Below are 23,048 nucleotides of genomic sequence, written 5' to 3'. Positions count from 1 at the left end.
CCTGGCTACAACCTCCCTTCAGGGAGTTGTAGACAGCAAGAAGGTCACCCCTGAGCCTCCTCTTCTCCAGGCTAAGCAACCCCAGCTCCCTCAGCCTCTCCTCACAGGGCTGTGCTCCAGACCCCTCCCCAGCTTTCTTGCCCTTCTCTGGACTCGTTCCAGCAAGTCAACCTCCTTCCTAAACTGAGGAGCCCAGAATGGACACAGGACTCAAGGTGTGGCCTAACCAGAGCAGTGTACAGGGCACAATGACCTCCCTGCTCCTGCTGGCCACACTGCTCCTGATGCCGGCCAGGATGCCCTTGGCCCTCCTGGCCGCCTGGGCACACTGCTGGCTCATGTTCAGCCTACCATCAACCAGCACCCCCAGGTCCCTCTCTGCCTGGCTGCTCTCAGCCACTCTGACCCCAGCCTGTAGCACTGCCTGGGGTTGCTGTGGCCAATGTGCAGCACCTGGCACTTGGATGTGAGACAGCAAGCGTGGCAGGTTCAGGCCATGCCTTTAAAATTGTGTTACAGACAGGGAGAAGAATGCAAACAAATCACTACAGGGAGTGCAAAGGAAAACCAAAGACCACTCTGAACAGCTTCACTGGAGAAACAGCTGCAGAGATCTCTGTCCCAAAGCAACCTTCCCCCTTCTTCTGAGCTCTTCATGCTCTGAAGGCAGACTGATCTGCTTCTGTTTGACCTTGTGTGGCAGTTTTAGGCTATGCCTTTGGAACTGAGCTGCAGATTTTGAGCAGAGAAGTAGGAGGGAAATAAATCACAAAATAAATCACTGTTGGGTGTGAAAAGGAAAACAAAAGATGGCTCCAAACAAATTCATGAGGTGAAGGTCTGGGATAAGAGAAGCTCTATCATTTTGGGCCCCTCAGGTTAGGAAAGATGTTGAGATGCTGGAAGGTGTCCAGAGAAGGGCAAGAAAGCTGGGGAGGGGTCTGGGGCACAGCCCTGTGAGGAGAGGCTGAGGGAGCTGGGGTTGCTTAGCCTGGAGAAGAGGAGGCTCAGGGGAGACCTCATTGCTCTCTCCAACTCCCTGCAGGGAGGTTGTAGGTGGGGGTTAGTCTCTTCTCCCAGGCACCCAGCACCAGAACAAGAGGACACAGTCTCAAGCTGTGCCAGGGGAGGTTTAGGCTGGATGTTAGGAAGAAATTCTTCCCAGCAAGAGGAATTGGCCACTGGGATGTGCTGCCCAGGGAGGTGGTGGAGTCACCATCCCTGGAGGTGTTTAGGAAGAGCCTGGCTGAGGCACTCAGTGCCATGGTTGAGTTGATTACATAGTGCTGGGTGACAAGTTGGACTTGATGATCTCTGAGGTCTTTTCCAACCTTATTGCTTCTATGATTCTGTGTTTTGTGTGGTCCAAAGCAACGCCCAGACCTTGCTGTTAGGCTCATCATGAGATTCATTTCATGTGATGAGGGTTGGCAGGACCTCTGGGGATCACCAGTCCAACCCCACTGCCTGAAGCAGGGTCACCCAGAGGAGGTTGCACAGGAACATGTCCAGGCAGAATCTCCTCACCACTGTGTTGATCAGATGTTGCTGGGTGGCAGGTTGGCCTCGATGATCTCTGAGGTCTTTTCCAACCTTATTGATTCTATGATTATTCTGAGGATCATGGTGGCCCAGGAGCTTCCTTCTCAGCTCCCCTGTACCTCATGGAAGGAGGAGAGGAAGCCCCAGCAGCACTCTCATACCTGACAGAGGACATCCATGGGCAGCTTCATCAGCCCCAGGACGTTGCGCTCGTACCAGGGGTCCAGCATGCCGATGTAGTGGGAGATGTCATTGGTGCTGCTCTCCAGCCCAGCCAAGCTGCCATCCTGAAACCAGACACACTGGGGTCACTGCAGGGGCCCCTGCTGGAGCTGCTCAACCCACCCTCAGCCTTGATGGAAGAGACACCACTGTGGGAGTTTTAGGCTAGGCCTTTCAAATTGATCACAGATCTGGAGCAGAAAAGTAGTAAAGTGTCAATAAATGCCTGCTGGGGGTGAAAAGGACAACAGAGCCCATCCCAAACCATCCCACTGCAGAGAGATGGTAGGTTGTGAAGACACCAAGCTGTGTGGTGCAGCAGACAGGCTGGAGGGAAGGGATCCATCCAGAGGGACCTGCACAGGCTGCAGAGCTGGGCCCATGACAACCTCATGAGGTTCAACAAGACCAAGGGCAAGGTCTTGCAGCTGGGGCAAGGCAATTGCAAGCACTGATATAGACTGGGCAGGGACTGGCTTGAGAGCAGCCCTGAAGAAAAGGCCTTGGGGGTGCTGGGGGAGGAGAAGCTCAACAGGAGCCAGCAGTGAGCACTTGCAGCCCTGAGAGCCATGCAGAGCCTGGGCTGCAGCAAGAGAAGTGTGGCCAGCAGGGCCAGGAAGGGGATTCTGCCCCTCTGCTCCACTCTGCTGAGACCACAGCTGGAGCTCTGGGGCCAGTTCTGGAGCCTCTGTGCCAGGAAGGGTCTGGAGGTGCTGGAAGGTGTCCAGAGAAGGGCCACGAGGAGGAGCAGAGGGCTGGAGCTGCTCTGCTGTGAGGACAGACTGAGGGAGTTGGGGTTGTGCAGTCTGGAGAGGAGAGGGCTCTAAGGAGACCTAATTGTGGCCTTCCAGGATCTGCAGGGGGCTCCAAGAAAGCTCGGGAGGGACTTTAGAGGGTGTCAGGGAGTGATAGGACTGGGGGGGATGGAGCAAAACTAGAAATGGGGAGATTGAGATTGGATGTGAGGAAGAAGTTGTTCCCCAGGAGGGTGGTGAGAGCCTGGCACAGGTTGCCCAGGGAGGTGGTGGAAGCCTCCTGCCTGGAGGTGTTTGCAGCCAGGCTGGATGTGGCTGTGAGCAACCTGCTGCAGTGTGAGGTGTCCCTGCCCATGGCAGGGGGGTTGGAACTGGCTGAGCCTTGAGGTCCCTTCCAGCCCTGACAATTCTGTGATTCTATATCTACCATAAGATCTTGCTCCTAAACAACTCTTCTCTTCTTGCTTCTTGGCTCTGGGGAGGGATCCTAACTTGCTTCTGCTTGACCCTGGCTGCTCCCTTTTCCCTTGTTTTGTACAGGGGGTAGGCAGGGAAGGAGAAGCTGGTAGCTTCCCCTGGTCTTTGATCAGGGGGGTTCTTGTACTCTTTGGTAATTGTAAATCCCTGTAACTATTGTAACTCCTGGGTGTTTTGTACCTGTTCATTGCATCCCATTGTAGTTCTGCTTGTAAGTACAGCTTTCATTTGCTTCCAACTGAGATGGTGTGGCAAAGGTAATGTTGGGACAGAAATCTCAACCCACCATGCCCCAGCTTTCTGCTCAGCCCTTGAAGCACTGCAAGGCCACCAGAAGGTCTCCTTCTTCTCTCCAGGGTGCCCAAGCCAAATTCTCTCAGCCTGGCCTCACAGCAGAGGGCTTCCAGCCCTGCCAGCATTGCTGTGGCCTCCTCTGGCTCTGCTCCAACAGGTCCCTGGCTGTGCTGTGCTGAGGGCTCCAGAGCTGCCCCAGCACTGCAGGGGAGGTCTGAGCAGAGCACAGCAGAGGGGCAGAATCCCCTCCCTGCCCCTGCTGCCCACACAGCTTGGGATCAGCCCAGGGCAGGCTGGGGCTGGGCTGGCAGCACTCAGTGCCAGCTCAGCTCCATCTTTGCACCCCCCAGCACCCCCAAGTCCTTCTCCTCAGGGCTGTTCTCCAGCCCTTCACCCCCAGGCTGCTCTGATACTGGGGCCTGCCCTGCCCCTTGTGCAGGACCTTGCACTTGGCCTTGCTGACCCTCATGCTGTTCACACTCAGTCTCATTTCTCCACCTTGTCCAGGTCCAACTTTTGCTCCCAGCTGAGCTGGTCTGGCAAAGTTAATTTTGGGGTGGGAGGGAAATTTCAACTCTACCCAATCCCTCCTCAGCCTGCACCTCCTGGCTCCTGGGGCCAAGCAGAGCACTGGTGGCACCACGAGAAGCCCCCTGGAGAGCAGGACACTTACCAGTGGCGCTGAGGCCCGGAGCTGTGGGTCCCCCAGGGCTGGGGAGGAGTGTGTCAGTGGGGCTGGTGGAGCCAAGCAGCTTCTCTTCACAGGCACATAGTAAAACTGCAGCTTGAAGTACCTTGTCAGCGAGGGGCAGGTGCTCTCCTTGAGCCTAGAAGGGGGGAGAGGGCTGGGTGAGCAAAGCTGGAGCAGAGGAGGTTCCAGGTGAACATAAACTTCTCCACTGTGAGGCTGACAGAGCCCTGGAGCAGGCTGCCCAGAGAGGTCGAGGAGTCTCCTTCTCTGAATCACAGAATCAACCAGGTTGGAAGGGATCATCAAGTCCAACCTACCACCCAACCCTATCCAATCAACCAGACCATGGCACTAAGAGCCTCATTCAGGCTTTTCTTAAGCACCTCCAGGGATGCCATCCCCACCACCTCCCTGGGCAGCACATCCCAATGGGCAATCTCTCTGTCTGGGAAGAACTTCTTCCTAACCTCCAGCCTAAACTTCCCCTGGCACAGCTTGAGACTGTGTCCTCTTGTTCTGGTGCTGGCTGCCTGGCAGAAGAGACCAACCCCCACCTGGCTACAACCTCCCTTCAGGGAGCTGTAGAGAGCAAGAAGGTCACCCCTGAGCCTCCTCTTCTCCAGGCTAAACACTCCCAGCTCCCTCAGCCTCTCCTCACAGATCTTGTGTTCCAGACCCCAGCAGTTCCTACCACTGCTGCATGTCACCCTCTGAACTCCTTACCCAGCCCCACAGTGACTGCCACAGCAACCCAGAGAAATTGGATTTGACCAGAAAGGGAAAAGAAAAAAAAAGCTGGTTCTCCCTTAAGCACCCTTTGAATGCTGCAGGTGCCTACAACTCAGGTAGCTGTATACAGCAATAAGGTCTGCAGACGTTCAAACCCCACCTCGATGTGTGACCTGCCCTAGGTGTCCCTGCCCATGGCAGGGGGTGTGGACTGGATGAGCTTTTAGGTCCCTTCCAACCCCTAAGGTTCTGTGGTGTCCCTGCCCATGGCAGGGGGGCTGGAACTGGCTGATCCTTGAGGTCCCTTCCAACCTCTAAGGTTCTGTGCTGTCCCTGCCCACGGCAGGGGGATTGGAACTGGCTCTAAGGTTCTGTGGTGTCCCTGACCAAGGCAGGGAGGCTGGAACTGGCTGATCCTTGAGGTCCCTTCCAACCCCTAAGGTTCTGTGGTGTCCCTGCCCATGGCAGGGGGATTGGAACTGGCTGATCCTTGAGGTCCCTTCCAACCCCTAAGGTTCTGTGGTGTCCCTGCCCACGGCAGGGGGATTGGAACTGGCTGATCCTTGAGGTGCCTTCCAACCTCTAAGGTTCTGTGGTGTCCTTGCCCACGGCAGGGGGATTGGAACTGGCTGATCCTTGAGGTCCCTTCCACCACCCTAAGGACTGTAGGGTGCTGCGATGCGGCGGCAGCCCCGCGGCGGGCGCCCGCAGCGCGGCCCCGTCCCGTCCCGCCCCGCCGGCAGCTCACCGCAGGTCGCTGTAGGCTCTGGCCACCTTCCCCGAGATGCGGTCGGAGCCGAAGACCACGACGCGCAGGGTGGCCACCTTGGCGTCCTCGTCGTAGCTGAGGAAGGGGCGGCGGCGGAGGCCGAGGCGGCGCGGGGCGAGCCCCGGGGCCGGCGGGCGCGGGCTCAGCGCGTGCTGCGGCAGCGAGTGCGCGCGGCGGGAGCGCGCCGGGACGCGCGGCTTGGCCGGCGGCGCGCAGAGGCTGCCGGCGCGCCGCAGCGGCAGCGCGCCGGGGCCGGGGCAGTCGCCCAGCTCCCTCCTCAGCACCAGCTGGCTCTTGCTCTTCAACAGTTTGTAGAGCCTGGTGGTCAGCCTCTGCCTGTGCCTCGGGGAGGTCTTCTCCACCCTCAGCTCCGGCCGCCCCCAGCTGTCCCAGGAGCTCTCGTCGCTGTCCTCGGCGTAGCCGCTGTCCATGCAGTCCTTCAGGCTAGAGACGAAGGACTTCAGCGACTTCCTAGAGGCCACGGTCAGCTCTGAGAGAGAGTCCTTGGAGGCGGTGAAGAGCGACACTCGCGAGGGCTTAGAGCCCTCCTCCGACAGCGCCGAGTACACGGAGTCTTTGGAGATGGCAGAGATGGGGGAAAGCAGCGAGTCTCGCTCAGGAGAGCAGCCGTTGCTCTCCACTTCCTCCTCTTCCTCCTCCTCCTCGTTCTCTGAGACCATGGGCTCCACAACGCTGCACTCTTTGCTGAGGACATCATTGAGGATGTCTGAAAGGAAACCACAGGATCAGAGGATGTTAGGGGTTGGAGGGGACCTCCAGAGTCCAAGCTCCCTGCCAGAGCAGGACCATAGAATCCAGCACAGGTCACACAGGAACACATCCAGACAGAGCTGCAAAGGCTCCAGGGAAGGAGACTTCACAACCTCTCTGGGCAGCCTGCTCCAGGGCTCTGGGACCCTCACAGGGAAGAAGTTCCTCCTCATCTTGAGGTGGAACCTCCTGGGATGGAGTTTTCATCCATTGCCCCTTGGCCTATCCCAGGGTGCAGCTGAGCAGAGCCTGGCCCCTGCCTCCTGACCCCCAGCCCTCAGCTATTGATAGACATTGATCAGATCCCTCTCAGTCTTCTCCTCTCCAGACTGAACAGCCCCAGGGCTCTCAGCCTCTCCTCCCCAGGCAGTGCTTCAGCATCCTTGGAGCCCTCCCTTGGACTCTCTCCAGCAGATCCCTGTCCCTCCTGAACTGGGCAGCCCAGCACTGGATGCAATATTGCAGGTGAGGGAGATCCTGTCTGGCACAAGCACTGGAATTGTGATGATCCCAGGCAACTACACCTCTAGAGCATGGCCAATGCTCTCTTTGACCCTGCATGGTTTCAAACAAGGAACTGAAAACCTTCCAGTGAACATGTTCAGCCTTCCATAAGGTGCTCAGATGCAAGGCAAACCAAACCATGTTTCTCTCCCTGAGGTCACATTCTGTCTGGCTTCTCAAAACCAAACACCTGTGGGGTTTTTGCTTCCTTTCTCCACAGATTTCACAACACCCTTGTGTCCAAACAAGGTTTAACTGGAGGGCAGGAGCAAAGCAAGGGCTTTGGCTAATGAAATACCAAACCACCCCACTGCAGGTGGCCTCCTGGCAAGGCTGGACTCACTGCAAAGCTCAGAGCAGAGCTCTGGTCTGGCTTGCAATGAACACTCAGCTTTCATGGGAACAGAAACAGTCTCCAGGAATGGGGAAGCTGGGGAGACCAACTCAGCAGAATGGGAAGCTGCTGCTTCCCCTGCAGAACTGCTGTGGCCAGGCTGAGGGCACAGCAAAGACACCTGCTCCTTGGCCAGCCCTGCTGGGGGGGTGGGAAGAGCAGTGAGATCAGAGGGGTCTCAACCCCACGAAGTCCTAACATCTCAGCCCAGTCAGGCTGTCCTTGCTACCATTGTTTCCAGAGCACATGCAAGGCTTGCTCACTGCAGAGGAGCTTTCTACCAAGCAAAGTCTCTGCCCACCAACATCTCCATGGACAAACCTCTTCCAGCTTAACATAAGGCACAGCTTTGCCCAGAAGACTAAGTCCTACACGGTTTGGCTCTGTCAATATGAGTTCTGAGGCCACCAATGTCTTGTGCCCACCACTCACAGCAGGGCTTTGCATGGGATCACAGCAGACATCACACCCAAGCTGGCACCCACATCCTCTCCCACCCAGAGGACGCTGCCATCCGCTCTCCTACCTCGGCCTCCAACACCAACAAATTTGTTATCAGCTCTTTCAGGCTCCAGCCACAGTCGGTGTCACACTCAGCTGCATGTGGCAGCCCCAGCCAAGAAACATAGAACCAGCCAGGTTGGAAAAGACCTCAGAGATCATGAAGTCAAACTTATTACCTAACACCTCCTGACAAGTAAGCCATGGCTCCAAGTGCCACATCCAAGCCTTTCTTGAACACCTCCAGGGATGGTGACTCCACCACCTCCCTGGGCAGCACATCCCAATGGCAAATTACTCTTGCTGGGAAGAACTTTCTCCTTACCGCCAGCCTAAACCTCCCCTGGCACAGCTTGAGACTGTGTCCTCTTGTTCTGGTGCTGGGTGCCTGGCAGAAGAGACTAACCCCCACCTGGCTACAACCTCCCTGCAGGGAGTTGGAGAGAGCAATGAGGTCTCCCCTGAGCCTCCTCTTCTCCAGGCTAAGCAACCCCAGCTCCCTCAGCCTCTCCTCACAGGGCTGTGCTCCAGACCCCTCCCCAGCTTTGTTGCCCTTCTCTGGACACCTTCCAGTGTCTCAATGTCCTTCTTAACCTGAGGAGCCCAGAACTGGACACAGGACTCAAGGTGTGGCCTAACCAGTGCTGAGCATAGGGCAGAATGACACACTGCTCAGCCACCCCTCTGAGGAGAAGCAAAGGGTTGTGGTCTCAGCAGGAGGATGAGAGACCTCCCCCTGCACTTACCAAAGTTATCCTGATCCCAGCTGTAAGTGTAGCAGCGAGCAGTGGGGATGGGGATGGTGTGGAGCTTGCATGGCTGAGCCTCACCTGGGGAGAGAGGAGGGAGAGGAGCTTAGCTTGCAGGGAACCCCTGTGCCTCTCCTGACAGCTCTGCTGGTTGGTGGGAAATGTGATCCACCCCATTAACAAGCTTTGGAGCATCATGCAGAGCACCAGTGCTGCTGCCATCACCCCCATGAAGTCTCATGCAATTGGAACAAGAGGATGGAAATTTCACAGGATGGAAATTAGGTTGCAAAAGACCTTTGCTATCATCCAGTCCAACCATCAACCCAGCACTGCCAGGGCACCACTAAACCATGGCCCTCAGCACCACATCATAGCATCACAGAATTGTCAAGGCTGGAAGGGACCTCAAGGCTCAGCCAGTTCCAACCCCCCTGCCATGGGCAGGGACACCTCACACTGCAGCAGGTTGCTCACAGCCACATCCAGCCTGGCTGCAAACACCTCCAGGCAGGAGGCTTCCACCACCTCCCTGGGCAGCCTGTGCCAGGCTCTCACCACCCTCCTGGGGAACAACTTCTTCCTAACATCCAATCTCAATCTACCCACTTCTAGTTCTGCTCCATCCCCCCCAGTCCTATCACTCCCTGACACCCTCAAAAGTCCCTCCCCAGCTTTCTTGGAGCCCCCTGCAGATCCTGGAAGGCCACAATTAGGTCTCCTCAGAGCCTTCTCCTCTCCAGACTGCACAACCCCAACTCTCTCAGTCAGTCTATGGCTTTTCAGTCCCTCCACTCATGGGGACTCCACCACTGCCCTGGGCAGCCTGTTTCAGGGCTTTCCAGGTTTCACACCTCCAAGAGCCATCACACATCACTGCCACCATCTCCTTCTTTATGTGTGTTTTCATCTCACCCACAGAGCCTGGGCAGTTTTACCCTTGGTGCTGCTGTGATGAAAGACAAAGCCCTTCTGGCTCATCGCAGGGGTATGAAATAGGGCTGAGTTGGTGGGGGTTTTGTTGTAGTTGTTGTGTTAGGTTGATAGAATGCCAGGTTGGAAGGGACCTCAAGGATCACCTGGTCACATAGACTGGCTTGAGTTGGAAGGGACCTTAAAGTTCACCTAGATCCAACCCCCAAGCCATGGGCAGGGCCTCCTCCCACTAGCCCAGGCTACACAAAGCCTCCTCCAGCTTGGGCTTAAACAGCTCCAGAGAGGAGGTGTCCACAACTTCTCTGGGCAACATGTTCCAGTGTCTCACCACTTCTTCCTGATGTCCAATCTAACTCCAAGCTGTTCTAGTTTGAATCCATTGTGCCTTGTCCTGTTGCTCCAAGCCCTTGTCACAAGTCCCTTCCCCAGCTCTCCTCCAGCCCCCTTCAGGTACTGGAAGGCTGCTCTTAGGTCTCCCTGGATCCTTCTCTTCTCCAGGCTGAACAGCCCCAGCTCCCTCAGCTTGTCCCCAGAGGGGAGGTGCTCCAGCCCACCCCTTCCTTCCAAACTCTCTGTCAGTCAGCCAGCCCAGGCCCTCTCCAGCTGATTCTTCCAGGGTTCCAAGGCTGGGGACTCGCCCATTTCCCTGGGGAGATGATTCCACTGGGTGACTCATTGTGGAAAAAAAACCCAAATGCACTTTTCAGGGAGGCTGGAGCTCTGTGCAGAACATTCCAGCAGGGTGGCAGGGGCTGGGCCAGCAGAGGAAAGAGGAGCAGGGGGCAGGGGTGCCCTCACCTGTGATGGCAGGAAAGGAGGCGGCGCTGGCGATGTCCCTCAGCACGGACTGCAGCTGCTGCCGGGCCAGGACGGGGTCGCTGGTGCTGGCTGCCACCTCCTGTGCATCAGCAGCGCTGGCATAGATCTCTGAGAGCTCCTCCAGGGTCTTGGACTGCAGGGAGCAGAGCCAAGGAGAGGGATTCACAGATTCACAGAATGGCTGAGGCTAGAAGGGACCTTATGGACCATCCAGTTCCAAGCCCCTGCCATGGGCAGGGACACCTCCCACCAGCCCAGGCTGCTCAGGGCCTCATCCAGCCTGGCCTGGAACACCTCCAGGGAGGAGCCAGCCACAACCATGTGGAGATGTCTCATGTGGAGATGAAGCAGTTTGCTTCCCTCACCTCTCCACCCTCCCACTGCTCACCCCACTGAACTACTTTCCTCTTGAGCAGGGGTCCACTGTTCATTTCATGCTCTGGTCCAGGCCTGCACAAGGAATTGGTTGTCCTGTTCTTGGTGCTTACAGCAATGGAGGCAGGGTGGGGAGACCACACTGAAGCCTTCCCTTTTCTCTGAGGGTGGCCATTAGCAGGACCTCCACCTCCAGGGAGGGAGCACCCACAGCCTCCCTGGGCAGCCTGTTCCAGTGTCTCACCACCCTCACTGGAAAGAATTTCTTCCTCATCTCCACTCTCAATCTCCCCTCTTCCAAGCTTCAGTCCATTCCCTCTCATCCTGTCACTCCCAGCCCTTGTCACAAGTCCCTCCCCAGCTCTCCTGCAGCCCCTTCAGGTACTGGAAGGCTGCTTTGAGGTCTCCCTGGAGCCTTCTCCACTGGAGGAAGCAGGGACATCCCTGACTAGATCCTCAATGCTGAACCTCCCTGAGCTTACCTTCAGGAGGTGGTGCAGGCTGTCCAGGTCACAGTGGGTGCCAAAGTTGGCCTGGTAGAGGTGCTCCAGGAGCATGACCAGCGTGGTGTGCTGGGGCTGCTCGCTGGAGCTCAGCTTCTCCGCGATGGAGAGGAACTCGCTCTGCACCTCGGAGCGGTTCAGCAGCAGCACAGTCCTGGGGACAAGGACAGCACAGTGGGCAGGCCGTGCAGCCAGCACTGGCCACTGCTGGCACATGGAACTACAGAGCCACAGACTGCTTTGGGTTGGAAAGCTCGTCTAGTCCAAGCCCAAAGCCCCTGCAGCCAGCAGGGCCATCTGCGGCTGGAGCGGGCTGCTCAGAGCCCGGTCCGAGCGGGCTTTGAATGGTTGCAGGGATGGGAAATGGGACAAGTCCTCACTAGATGGCAGTGTGCTCTCATGCTGCTCACAGCCACAGGGGCTCGGGGACATCGGGCAGTGCCAGCCCCTCGCTGCAGTGCCAGCCCCTCGCTGCAGTGCCAGCCACGGGCAGGGAGCAGGTTATGGGTGAGCATCCCCCACCCTGCTCCTCAGCACCGCCCTTGGCACATCTGCAATATCACCAGGCCAGGGCTCTGTCCTACTCACAGAATGGTAAGGTTGGAAGGGACCTCTGGAGATCAGCCAGGCCAACCCCCCTGCTCCAGCAGGGCACCCACAGCAGCTTGCCCAGCAGCACAGTGCCCAGCTGGGCTTGGAAGCTCTCCACACCAGGAGACTCCACAACCTCTCTGGGCAGCCTGCTCCAGGCCTCCAGCACCCTCACAACAAACAACTTTCTCCTCCTGCTCACATGGAACCTCCTGGCTTCCAGTCTGTGCCCACTGCCCCTTGTGCTGTCCCTGGGCACCACTCAGCAGAGCCTGGCCCCTTCTCCTTGCCCCCCACAGACCCCTCAGATGCTTACAAACACTAATAAGATGCCTGATGCACATCCAGGACATGCAGTGAAGTGGTGAGTGAAAAAGGAGTGACCCCCAGAATGCCTTCCCCCTGCAATATGCAGGTCAGAGCATCACTTCTGGGCTTTCAGGAAGAGAGCCATCTCCTTCAGCTGCACTTTTGCTCTGGAGCACAACATGGATATCTCCACAGGCTTTGACTTCCCAAACCTGCAGCCCAGAGAGCAGGGAGGAGAGCAGGCACACAGAATCATAGGATGCATCAGGCTGGAAGGGGACTTGAAGGTCATCTTGTCCAACTCCCCATGCAGTAAGCAGTGACACCAATTAGATCAGGTTACTCAGGACCCAGTACAGGTTAGGGACTGCCCTGCTGGAAAGCAGCTCCATGGAGAAAGACCTTGGAGTGCTGGGGGGCAGCAAGGTCTCTATGGGACAGCAATGTGCCCTTGTGGCCAAGAGAGCCAATGGGATCCTGGGGTGCAAGCAAGCAAAGTGTGGCCAGCAGGGCTGGGGAGGTTCTGCTCCCCCTCTGCTCTGCCCTGCTGAGACCACAGCTGCAATACTGTGCCCAGTTTGGGGCTCCCCAGTTCAATACAGACAGAGACCTGCTGGAGAGAGTCCAACAGAGAGCCGTGAGGATGCTTAGGGGACTTGAGCATCTCCCCTGTGAAGAGAGACTGAGAGCCCTGGGGCTGTTTAGTCTGGAGAAGAGAAGGCTGAGAGGGATCTGATCAATGTCTATCAGTATCTGAGGGGTGGGTGTCAAGGGGAGGGGGCCAAGCTCTTTTGGGTGGTGCACAGCAGTAAGACAAGGAACAACAGGTTCAAACTTGAACAGAGAAGGTTTCAGCTCAACATGAGGAGAAACTTCTTTCCAGTGAGGGTGCCAGAGCCCTGGAGCAGGCTGCCCAGGGGGGTTGTGGAGTCTCCTTCTCTGGAGCCTTTCCAACCCCACCTGGATGCCTTCCTGTGCAGACTCCCCTGGGTGATGCTGCTCTGGCAGGGGGTTGGACTGGATGAGCTCTGGAGCTCCCTTCCAACCTCTAATCAACTGTGATACTGTGATGAGCACCTCCATGTCCATGCAGATCTGAGCTGGAGGCTGGATGCAGCCCAGGCAGGCCTTACCTGGTGGCCATGAATGGCCACTGACCTTGACTGGCTCCAGGGATGGGGCCTCAACCACCTTATGGGGCAACTTGTCCAGCTCACTGAGCAAAAATGGCTCTGAATTAAGGATGGGCCCTGGTGAGCTTGGTGCTGGAAAGCTCAGGCAATGGACACAAGCTTTCAGCAAGCCCAAAGTTCAGCTTGTGTAGAGCTTTGAGCCAGGCTCTCAGGGCTTTGCTATGCAAATAGAGCCAGCCCGCTGTGAGTCACCCCTGGCTGCAGTTAGGGTCGTTTAGGCTGGAAAAGACTCGAAGATCAGCGAGTCCAAGTGCTGTTTGCACCCGGAGAAGCATGCAGAGCAACAGAGCTTCACTGGGAAAGCATCACAGCAGCAGCAGAGCAGCTGGGGGGGAGGCAGGTGCAGATCCAGAGCTGCCTGGCATGAGTGGACCAGCCACAGGATCAGCACACCCCTCCTGCAGTAAGAGGAGGTGGCTCTGCACAAAGGAGTGGCCCTGGGGCTGGCACTGCAGCCAGGAGGGGCACACGGTGCCCAGGCTCATTTTCCTATCCACAAATTAGGTGCCCTGGCAGGGGGAAAGGTTCAGCCCTTGAAGAAGTTGCAAGGTGTGGCTGCAGCCAGAGCTGCAAGGCTGTCATTAACTTGCACTGGGATGGAGTCACTTCTGAGCCTCTTCTGGGGGGTGACTCCCAAATGTAGGTTCACAGAATGGTTTGAGTTGGAAGGGGTCTTAAAGATCAGCCAGTTCCAGCCCCCTGCCATGGGCAGGGACACCTCCCACCAGCCCAGGGTACTCAAGGTCTCATCCAGCCTGGCCTTGAACACCTCCAGGGAGGGGACAGCCACAGCCTCCCTGGGCAGCCTGTTCTGGTGTCCTCATCATCCTCACTGGAAAGCATTTCTGCCTAATCTCCAGTCTCAATCTGCCCTCTTCCAGCTTCAGTCCATTCCCTCTCATCCCATAGTGCCTTACAAGCCCTTGTGACAAATCCCTTCCCAGCTATTTTGTAGGCCCCCTTCAGGTACTGGAAGGTTGCAGACCCAAGTGTCCCCTGGCTGTGCTCCAACACGTGGAGAGATCAGCAGCTCCCTCTGGAGCAGACTTTGCCTCCCTTGCTTCTTTTCACCCAGAGCTGCAGCCCTACAGTAAGCAGGGCTTTGGGATGACCAGCATGGGGACCCCCCAGATCCTGACCCACAGCTGAGCAAATTCCACTCCTTTCCCACAGCTCAGCCCTGGTCTCCAGCTCTTCTCCCCGACACCCATCCCTGCACCTTTGAGAGGCTGCTCACCCCAGCCCCACTGCTGCTGGAGCAGTGTGAGATCATGGGGGTCACAGAATGGTTCTGGTTGGAGAAGAGCTCTAAGATCATCAAGCCCAACACCACCATGGCCTCGAAATCAAGTCCCCAAGTGCCATGGCCACACATATCTTGAACACCTCCAGGGACAGTGACTCCACCACCTCCCTGTGGGCAGCCTGTGGCACCAGCAGCACCCATGGCCACACTTACACGGTGGAGTTCTGGTAGTTCTTCACAGGAAGGCCCTGCTCAGTCCTCACCAGCCTCTGGAAAGAGATTCCTGGGAAAGAGAGAAGAGGACATGAGACATGGAGCCAGCACAGACTGCTCTGCCTCAGGAGCATGCTGAGTTTGTCTCCTGGTGGTGCTGATCTCAGCCAGGTCATGCCCAGAGCTGGCATGGCAGCACCAAAACTCCTTGTGGGGACAAGGCACAGCCACTGCCTACAGGGACCAGCCCAGGAGCAACAGATGATAAAAGCACAGAGTGATGGGAATGGGAGAGCTGCTCCATCCCCAGTCCCTCCTGCCCCTCTGCTGGTGTGGGATGGGAATGCTGTGGGTGATATTCAGCAGCTGCTGCCACTTGCTTTAGACTCCTGCTGGCTCTCCCTTAGTGACAGCAGGTCACTGCCACCTGCCCTCCTGCAGAGCTGGAGCCCAGACTGGCCCCAGCAGAACTGAGGCTGGAGCAGGCAGCCCACATCCCTTCATGTCTCTCTGGGACTCCTCCCAGGGTGCCATCATGATCTGGGCAACCTCAGATGGACTTGGCCTGGGTGGCATCAGCAGAGCCCATGGCACCCCCAGCCAGCACAGCTGGGGTACATCCTGGGAAAGATCTTTTGGCATCAGCCACATCCAGCACCCTTATTCCTGGAGATATTCAAGGTGAGGCTTGAGGAGGTCCTGGGCAGCCTGCTCTAGCTGGGGATCTCCCTGCTGGCTGCAGAGGGGGTTGGGCTGGATGACCTTTGCAGGTCCCTTCTGGCCTGGCCTAGGATTCTATGATTCTGTGATTGTATGCTCCCTGCAACTCCCTGAAGGGAGGTTGTGGCCAGGTGGGGGTTGGGCTCTTCTCCCAGGCACCCAGCATCAGAACAAGAGGACACAGTCTCAATCTGTGCCAGGGGAGGTTTAGGCTTGAGGTGAGGAGAAAGTTCTTCCCAGCAAGAGAGATTGGCCATTGGGATGTGCTGCCCAGGGAGGTGGTGGAGTCCCCATCCCTGGAGGTGCTCAGAGAAGGCTTGGATGTGGCACTTGGAGCTATGGTTTGGTTGTCAGGATGTGCTAGGTGTTAGGGAATAGGTTGGACTTGATCTCTGAGGTCTCTTCCAACCTGGTTCAGTTCTGTTCTGTTCTGTTCTGTTCTATTCTATTCTATTCTATTCTATTCTATTCTATTCTATTCTATTCTATTCTATTCTATTCTATTCTATTCTATTCTATCCTATTCTATCCTATTCTATTCTGATTCTGTGATTGTGATTCTATGATTCTGTGACTCCTGCAGCAGCCACCTGCCAGCCCAGCTGGCTCCCAGCAGCCCAGGAGCAGCACTGGTGGTGAGGGTCCAGCACCCACCTGCAGCTCCTGTTGACCTCTCCTGATTGCAGTGGCCTTGCCCCCTCCTGCAGAGGCCCCAGCCCCAGTCTGCAGATCAAAGCTGTCCCCTTCCTGGCAGCTGCTGACAGCAGCTTGCTCTCAGTTAATCTTCACCCTCATGCCCATAAAAAGCTTTTGCTCCAGCCTCGTGGCAGGTCCCAGAGGCTGTGCAAGGTCCTGGCCAGCTGGCCAGCTTAGGAGCTGCTCTCGCTGCTCTTGGCTCCAGCTGTGGGGAGAGGCCACAGCGAGGAGCAGCCCTGAGCTCTCCAGCCCCCAGCAAGCCAACAGCTCCCACACAGCATCTCCTGCCAGGGGTGGGGGGATCTCACCTGCACAAGCTTTTGGACACTGCTGGTCATTGAATCATGGAACTGTCGAGGTTGGAAGAGACCCTTGGGGTCACCAAGTCCAACCACTCACCTAGAGCTCATAATCTCACCACCACTGCTGAGCCACTACCAGTAAGCCATGATCCTCAGCAGCACAGTGGTGGTGGTAATGGCACAAGAGCAGGATGGAGCAACACACACACACACACCCCCAGCATTGGGGCTTTCCCAGCAGTCTGTAAAGCACAGCCCTGGTTGGTATCAGAGCAATAAAAGACCAGGAAGCAGCTGGGGAAGTCCCTGGCTGCAGCAGTGTGGGATGTCCAGTTTGGGGCTCCCCAGATCAAGAGGCACAGGGACCTGCTGGAGAGTCCAAGGGAGACCCATGAGGGTGAGTAGGGGACTTGAGCATCTCCCCTGTGAAGAGAGACTGAGAGTCCATGCAGTAAGCAGGGACACCAATTAGATCAGGTTACTCAGGACCCAGTACAGGTTAGGGACTGCCCTGCTGGAAAGCAGCTCCATGGAGAAAGACCTTGGAGTGCTGGGGGGCAGCAAGGTCACCATGGGACAGCAATGTGCCCTTGTGGCCAAGAGAGCCAATGGGATCCTGGGGTGCAGCAAGCAAAGTGTGGCCAGCAGGGCTGGGGAGGTTCTGCTCCCCCTCTGCTCTGCCCTGCTAGGCCCACACCTGCAATACTGTGTCCAGTTTGGGGCTCCCCAGATCAAGAGGCACAGAGACCTGCTGGAGAGAGTCCAACAGAGAGCCATGAGGATGCTTAGGGGACTTGAGCATCTCCCCTGTGAAGAAAGACTGAGAGCCCTGGGGCCGTTGAGTCTGGAGAGGAGAAGGCTGAGAGGGATCTGATCAATATCTACCAATAGCTGAGGGGTGGGGGGCAAGGGGAGGGGGCCAAGCTCTTTTGGGTGGTGCACAGGAACAAGAGGAGGACCAATGGATACAAACTGGAACAGAGGAGTTTTCAGCTCAACATGAGGAGAAACTTTCCAGTGAGGGTGCCAGAGCCCTGGAGCAGGCTGCCCAGGGGGGTTGTGGAGTCTCCTTCCCTGGAGCCTTTCCAACCCCACCTGGATGCCTTCCTGTGCAGCCTGCCCTGGGTGATGCTGCTCTGGCAGGGGGGTTGGACTGCATGAGCTCTGGAGCTCCCTTCCAGCCCCTAGTGTTCTGTGATTCTGTGATGAGCACCTCCATGTCCATGCTGGCCCTGCAGATCTGAGCTGGAGGCTGGATGCAGCCCAGCCAGACCTTGCCACTTGAGCTGAGGGTAAAGCAGCAAGTCCAGTGCCAAAAGTGCAGAGGGTTTGGGGGAGGCTAATACTTTCTTTATTCCTTTGACAGCCTCTTTCATTCCACCTGCATCTCCAACCTCCCATCAGAAAGAGAGGTTCAGCTCTGCTGATCTAGTCAGGGATGTCTCTGCTTCCTCCAGGGGTGGGGAGACACTGGAACAGGTTGCCCAGGGAAGCTGTGGCTGCCCTCTCCTTGGAAGTGTAAAGGCCTGGTTGGATGAGGCCTTGAGTCACCTGGGCTGGTGGGAAGTGTCCTTGCCCATGGCAGGGGAGTTGGAACTTTAAGGTCCCTTCCAACCCAACCCTTTCTATGCTCTCAGCAGGGCATTGCTGCCATGATGCAGACTGTGTTTCACACCCCCCCCTGGGGGCTTTCCAAAGCAGTTGCCTGGTCTGAGGCTGTGTGGAAGCACCTCCAGCTTCAGCTCCAGCCTACATACCCATGCAAGGCCTCTCAGAGCCAGTCCTGCTGCCATGGCCCTGCAGAGGATCAAGCAAGGGCTGAGATCTGCTCTGTGTGCTACCAGCTCTGGGCAGGCCACCGGGGGATGAGGAGGTTAGCAAACAAGAGTCTCTCAGAAATAATTGGAAGAGCTGCTCCAGTGGGAACAACAGGACATCTGGGAAGAGTCCTTAATTAAGAGGAGCACTGCTGCTCCTGCTGGATGTGCCCAAAGCCATGTCACAAGGTAGTGTGTCTGGGCTGTAAAGAAAGAGCCAGGGAGTCCCTCAGCCCTGGGGAAGCCTCCACGCTCGGCAGCTCCAGCCACCTGGATGCTGATGAATGGAGCCACTGTGATCCCCCCAGACACACCACTGAGCAGCTCACACTCAGCACCTCACACAAAGGCCAGGGCTGGCCAGGAGCAGCCAGCACGTGCTCTGCCGTGGAAAAGACTCCACCAGACTGGAAGGCAGCCAGGGAGTAGCTACACATTCTGGTGATTCACACTGGTGCAGAGCTGGAAGGCCCCTGGGATGCTGCCACCACCCTCCACCCCAGGCAGCCACCAGAAATGCAGCCCTGCTCCTCAGGGGGAGTTTGGTCTCATCCTACCTTGGACCACCAAGGAAAAGCATTCAGAGGAGGGAGGGCAGAGGTCATAGAATCAGGGAATGGTTTGGAAGGGACCTTAAAGATCAGCCAGTTCCAACCCCCTGCCATGGGCAGGGACACCTCCCACCAGCCCAGGCTGCTCAAGGCCTCATCCAGCCTGGCCTTGAACACCTCCAGGGAGGGAGCACCCACAGCCTCCCTGGGCAGCCTGTGCCAGTGTCTCACCACCCTCACTGGAAACAATTTCTTCCTCACCTCCAGTCTCAATCTCTCCTCTCCCAGCTCAAAGCCATTGTTCCTCATCCTGTCACTCCTAGCCCTAGTCCAAAGTCTATCCCCAGCTCTCCTGCAGCTCCCTTCAGGTACTGGAAAGCTGCTCTGAGGTCTCCTTGGAGCCTTCTCTCTCCTTGGAGCCTCTCTTCTCCAGCCCCAACTTTTGCAGCCAAGAGGTCCTCACCTCCTGGCAAAGCTGAGGAATGGAATGGAATGGAATGGAATGGAATGGAATGGAATGGAATGGAATGGAATGGAATGGAATGGGATAGAATAGAATAGAATAGAATAGAATAGAATAGAATAGAATAGAATAGAATAGAATAGAATAGAATAGAATAGAATAGAATAGAATAGAATAGAATAGAATAGAATTAACCAGGTTGGAAGAGACCTTCAAGATCATCAAGTGCAACCTGTCACCCAACACCATCTAATCAGCTAAACCATGGCACCAAGCACCCCATCCAGTCTCCTCCTGAACACCTCCAATGATGGTGACCCCACCACCTCCCCAGGCAGCACATCCCAATGGCCAATCACCCTCTCTATGAAGAATTTCTTCCTGACATCCACTCTTGGGATGCCCAAGGTAAGTGTGGACACCCTGCTAGAGGGATCCATGGCATGGAGCATGAGGTAGCAACACCAGCAAAGTCTTGGGAGCAGCAGGTGGTTTGGGGAGAGGGGCTGAGGGGAACCTCATTGCTCTCTACAGCTCCCTGAGAGGAAGTTGGAGTGAGGTGGGGGTTGGTTTCCTCTCCCTAGTCTCAGGGGATGGAAGGAGAGGAGCTGGCCTGACATTGAGCCAGGGGAGGGTTACGTTGGAGAGGAGGAAAAATGTCTTGGCTGCAAGAGTGGTCAGGGACTGGCACAGGAAAGTCTTGGGAGCAGCAGGTAATTTTGGGGGGGTGCACAAGAGGAGCCCAGGGCAGGGCAGGGCAGGGCAGGGCAGGGCAGGGCAGGGCAGGGGCACTTACCAGGGGCCTTCAGCTCGTTGCTGATGAGGGTGAGCAGCTCACGGAAGATGTCACAGTAGGGCACAGGCCAGGTCAGGAAGCTGTGGTAGACACTGGCAGCTTTCAGGAGCAGGTCAGAGTCTGGTGGGAAGTGGGGAGCCTGTGTGAGATGGGCAGACATGGTTACAAAGGGAGCAAGGACACAGGCCCTAAGTGCCATGGAATATCTGAGGGTCTAGGTTGGGAGTGGGAGGAGGACAAGTGGACTGGAGCAGAGGGTCACCCCATGGCAGCTCATCCTCTCACAAGGAAGGGTCAAGGGATCCCTCACTTGGGCCCCTCACTCCAAGAAGGACATTGAGGGCCTGGAGCATGTCCAGAGAAGAGCAATGAAGCTGGGGAAGGGTCTGGAGAACAGGGCTGGGGAGGAGCAGCTGAGGGAGCTGGGGGTGTTCAGTGTGAAGAAGAGGAGGCTGAGGGGAGACCTCATGGATCTCTGCAGCTCCCTGACGGGAGGTTGGAGTGAGGAGGGGGTTGGTCTCCCCTCCCTAGTCTCAGGTGATGGAAGGAGAGGAACTTGCCTGAAATTGTGCTAGGGGAGGGTTAGATTAGAGATGAGGAAAAATGTCTTTGCTGCAAGAGGGGTCAGGGATTGGCAGAGGCTGCCCAGGGAGGTGGTGGAGTCCCCAGCCCTGGAGGGGTTCCAGAAACCTGTGGCCCCAAGTGCCATGGTTTAGTGGCCATGGTGCTGCTGGGTTGCTGGTTGAACTGGATGATCTTGGAGGCCTTTTCAAACTCAAACAATTCTATGATTCTCCACTGGGCACAGCTCAGACAAAGGTCTACCTTCCCCAGCTCCTGGCTGTGACTCACATGCCAGAGCCTCTCTATGAACTTCATTTCCCCAGGTCCAGATGCACAGGGATGAGAGGCCTCCCAGGCTGTGCTTTGCAGGAGCTGGCAGCAATGATTTCCTGGGGATAATGCTGCATTGTGCTAATAATAATGAAAACATAAAAAGTGCTTCCTGTGAAGGCTCTGCTCCTTTGCATTACTGCTGCCTACCTATTGTGCACAGGGTGAGGACCAAAGAGTGCCTCCTCTGCACAGAGACATTATCCATCTCCTTTCCTCATTAGCCCACCTTGAAAGAAAAAGCTTAAACCCACTGAAGCTCCATCCTGGGGGGCATTAAGAGTGTGGCCAGCAGATTGATCCAGGGAGGTTCTCCTCCCCCTCTCCCCTGCCCTGCTGAGGCCCCACCTGGAATATTGCATCCAGTGCTGGGCTCCCCAGTTCAGGAGGGACAGGGATCTGCTGGAGAGAGTCCAGGGGAGGGCTCCAAGGATGCTGAAGGGACTGCAGCACTGCCTGGGGAGGAGAGGCTGAGAGCCCTGGGGTTGTTCAGTCTGGAGAGAAGACTGAGAGGGATCTGATCAATGTCTCTCAATAGCTGAGGGCTGGGGGTCAGGAGGCAGGGGCCAGGCTCTGCTCAGCTGCACCCTGGGATAGGCCAAGGAGCAATGGATGGAAACTCCAGCCCAGGAGGCTCCACCTCAACATGAGGAGGAACTTCTTCCCTGTGAGGGTCCCAGAGGCCTGGAGCAGGCTGCCCAGAGAGGTTGTGGAGTCTCCTTCTCTGGAGCCTTTCCAGCCCTGTCTGGATGTGTTCCTGTGTGACCTGTGCTGGATTCTATGGTCCTGCTCTGGCAGGGGGCTTGGAATAAATGATCTCTGGAGGTGTCTTCCAACCCCTAACATCCTGTGAGCTTGGGATCCTTTCTTTTCCTCTCTCAGCTTGTGCAGTGATTTCTGGTCTCAAACCCTAAGGACTTCCAGAGGATCCTTTGTGGAGATGAGCTGCTCAAAGCAGACCATGGGGTTGCAGATGAAAGCCACCCCTACTTCAGTGAGACTTCTGCATGGCTCCAGAGCCCTGTGCCTGCCCAGGGGCTGGGGGCAGGCTCAGTGCAGCAGCCTCAGGACTTACACACAGGACAGCAGAGTAGAAGAGCAGAGCCAGGGGCGTTACCAGAGCGTAGTCACACTTCTCCTGCACCTGTAGGAGACAGCCCGAGGGCAGAAGGGTGAGCTGGGCTGCCTGCCATGAGTCTTACCCAAAAGCAGCATTGGAAGTAGCAGAAGAGTCCCCAGCAGTGCAGCCAAGCACCCAATCCCCACCATCCCCAGCAGATTCCATCATCTCCATGGGAGAATAACCCCTGAAGCCCCAGGGACACTGCTGCTGGGAAAGGCAGCAGGCTGCTGCTCTGCCTTCACCCTCACCAGATGTGGCCACGCTTCCAGCCCTCTGATCCTTCCAGACTTGCAAAGAAGAGAAGGATTTGGGGGTGCTGGTTGATGAGAAGCTCAACACTGAGCTGGCACTGAGTGCTGCCAGCCCCAGCCTGTCCCCTGGGCTGATCCCCAGCAGTGTAGGCAGCAGGGGCAGGGAGGGGATTCTGCCCCTCTGCTGAGCTCTGCTCAGACCTCCCTGCAGTGCTGGGGCAGCTCTGGAGTCCTCAGCACAGCACAGCCAAGGAGCTGTTGGAGCAGGGCCAGAGGAGGCCACAGCAATGCTGGCAGGGCTGGAAGCCCTCTGCTGTGAGGCCAGGCTGAGAGAGTTGGCCTTGGGCAGCCTGGAGAGGAGAAGGCTCCAGGGAGACCTTCTGGTGGCCTTGCAGTGCTTCAAGCAGGTTACAGGAGAGCTGCAGAGCTCCACTCCTGGCTCAGCAGGAAGCTTGGCACAGCCACAGCAAAGTTTCCATCCAAAAACAACAGGAAACCTTCAATTTGCTCTGATTTGGCCTAGCAGCTCCCAGTGCACACAGGAGGAAGGTCTGGGGCAGGCCATTCTCATCTGAGCAGCAGTTTCATCTGGACCAGCCCCACGTGGCCCCAAGCAGCACTTGGGAAACCAAAGCCCTTCCCCATGGAAGTGCAGTCCTGCCTCCAACTGCAGGAGAGGAGGTTTAGACTGGGCATTAGGAAATATTTTTATCCACAAAAAGAGTACTCAGACTCTGGCACAAGCTGCCCAGAGAGGTGTTGGAGACCCCAGCCCTGGATGTGTTTAAAGGTGGCTTGGATGTGGTGCTTGGGGCTATGGTTTAGGGGTGACCCTTGCAGAGTAGGAGTTGC

General features: G+C 56.7%; 1 protein-coding gene across 4 annotated transcripts in view; it reads right to left on the bottom strand.

Annotated features, from left to right (window-relative positions):
- Positions 1-23,048, bottom strand: part of PIK3R5 (phosphoinositide-3-kinase regulatory subunit 5) — an 81,122-nt gene that overhangs the window by 10,071 nt on the left and 48,003 nt on the right. For 3 of the 4 annotated variants that reach the window (XM_068151607.1, XM_068151610.1, XM_068151609.1), the window contains exons 4-12: positions 21,898-21,966; positions 19,929-20,067; positions 14,584-14,653; positions 11,011-11,185; positions 10,133-10,286; positions 8,396-8,479; positions 5,459-6,206; positions 3,964-4,117; positions 1,704-1,829 (exon numbers count right to left, since the gene is read on the bottom strand). In XM_068151607.1, coding sequence (XP_068007708.1) covers positions 1,704-1,829; positions 3,964-4,117; positions 5,459-6,206; positions 8,396-8,479; positions 10,133-10,286; positions 11,011-11,185; positions 14,584-14,653; positions 19,929-20,067; positions 21,898-21,966 — 1,719 coding nt within the window. Of the gene's footprint in view, positions 1-1,703; positions 1,830-3,963; positions 4,118-5,458; positions 6,207-8,395; positions 8,480-10,132; positions 10,287-11,010; positions 11,186-14,583; positions 14,654-19,928; positions 20,068-20,780; positions 20,997-21,897; positions 21,967-23,048 lie in introns of those variants that run through there. The other variant, XM_068151611.1, reaches the window with a different exon arrangement.

This window comes from Melanerpes formicivorus, unplaced genomic scaffold, assembly GCF_026170545.1.
Source record: "Melanerpes formicivorus ecotype bairdi unplaced genomic scaffold, bMelFor1.0.p_v2 SCAF_21, whole genome shotgun sequence".
NCBI lineage: Eukaryota > Metazoa > Chordata > Aves > Piciformes > Picidae > Melanerpes > Melanerpes formicivorus.
Note: the sequence above shows the minus strand (reverse complement) of the source record. Positions and strands in the feature narration are given on the sequence as shown.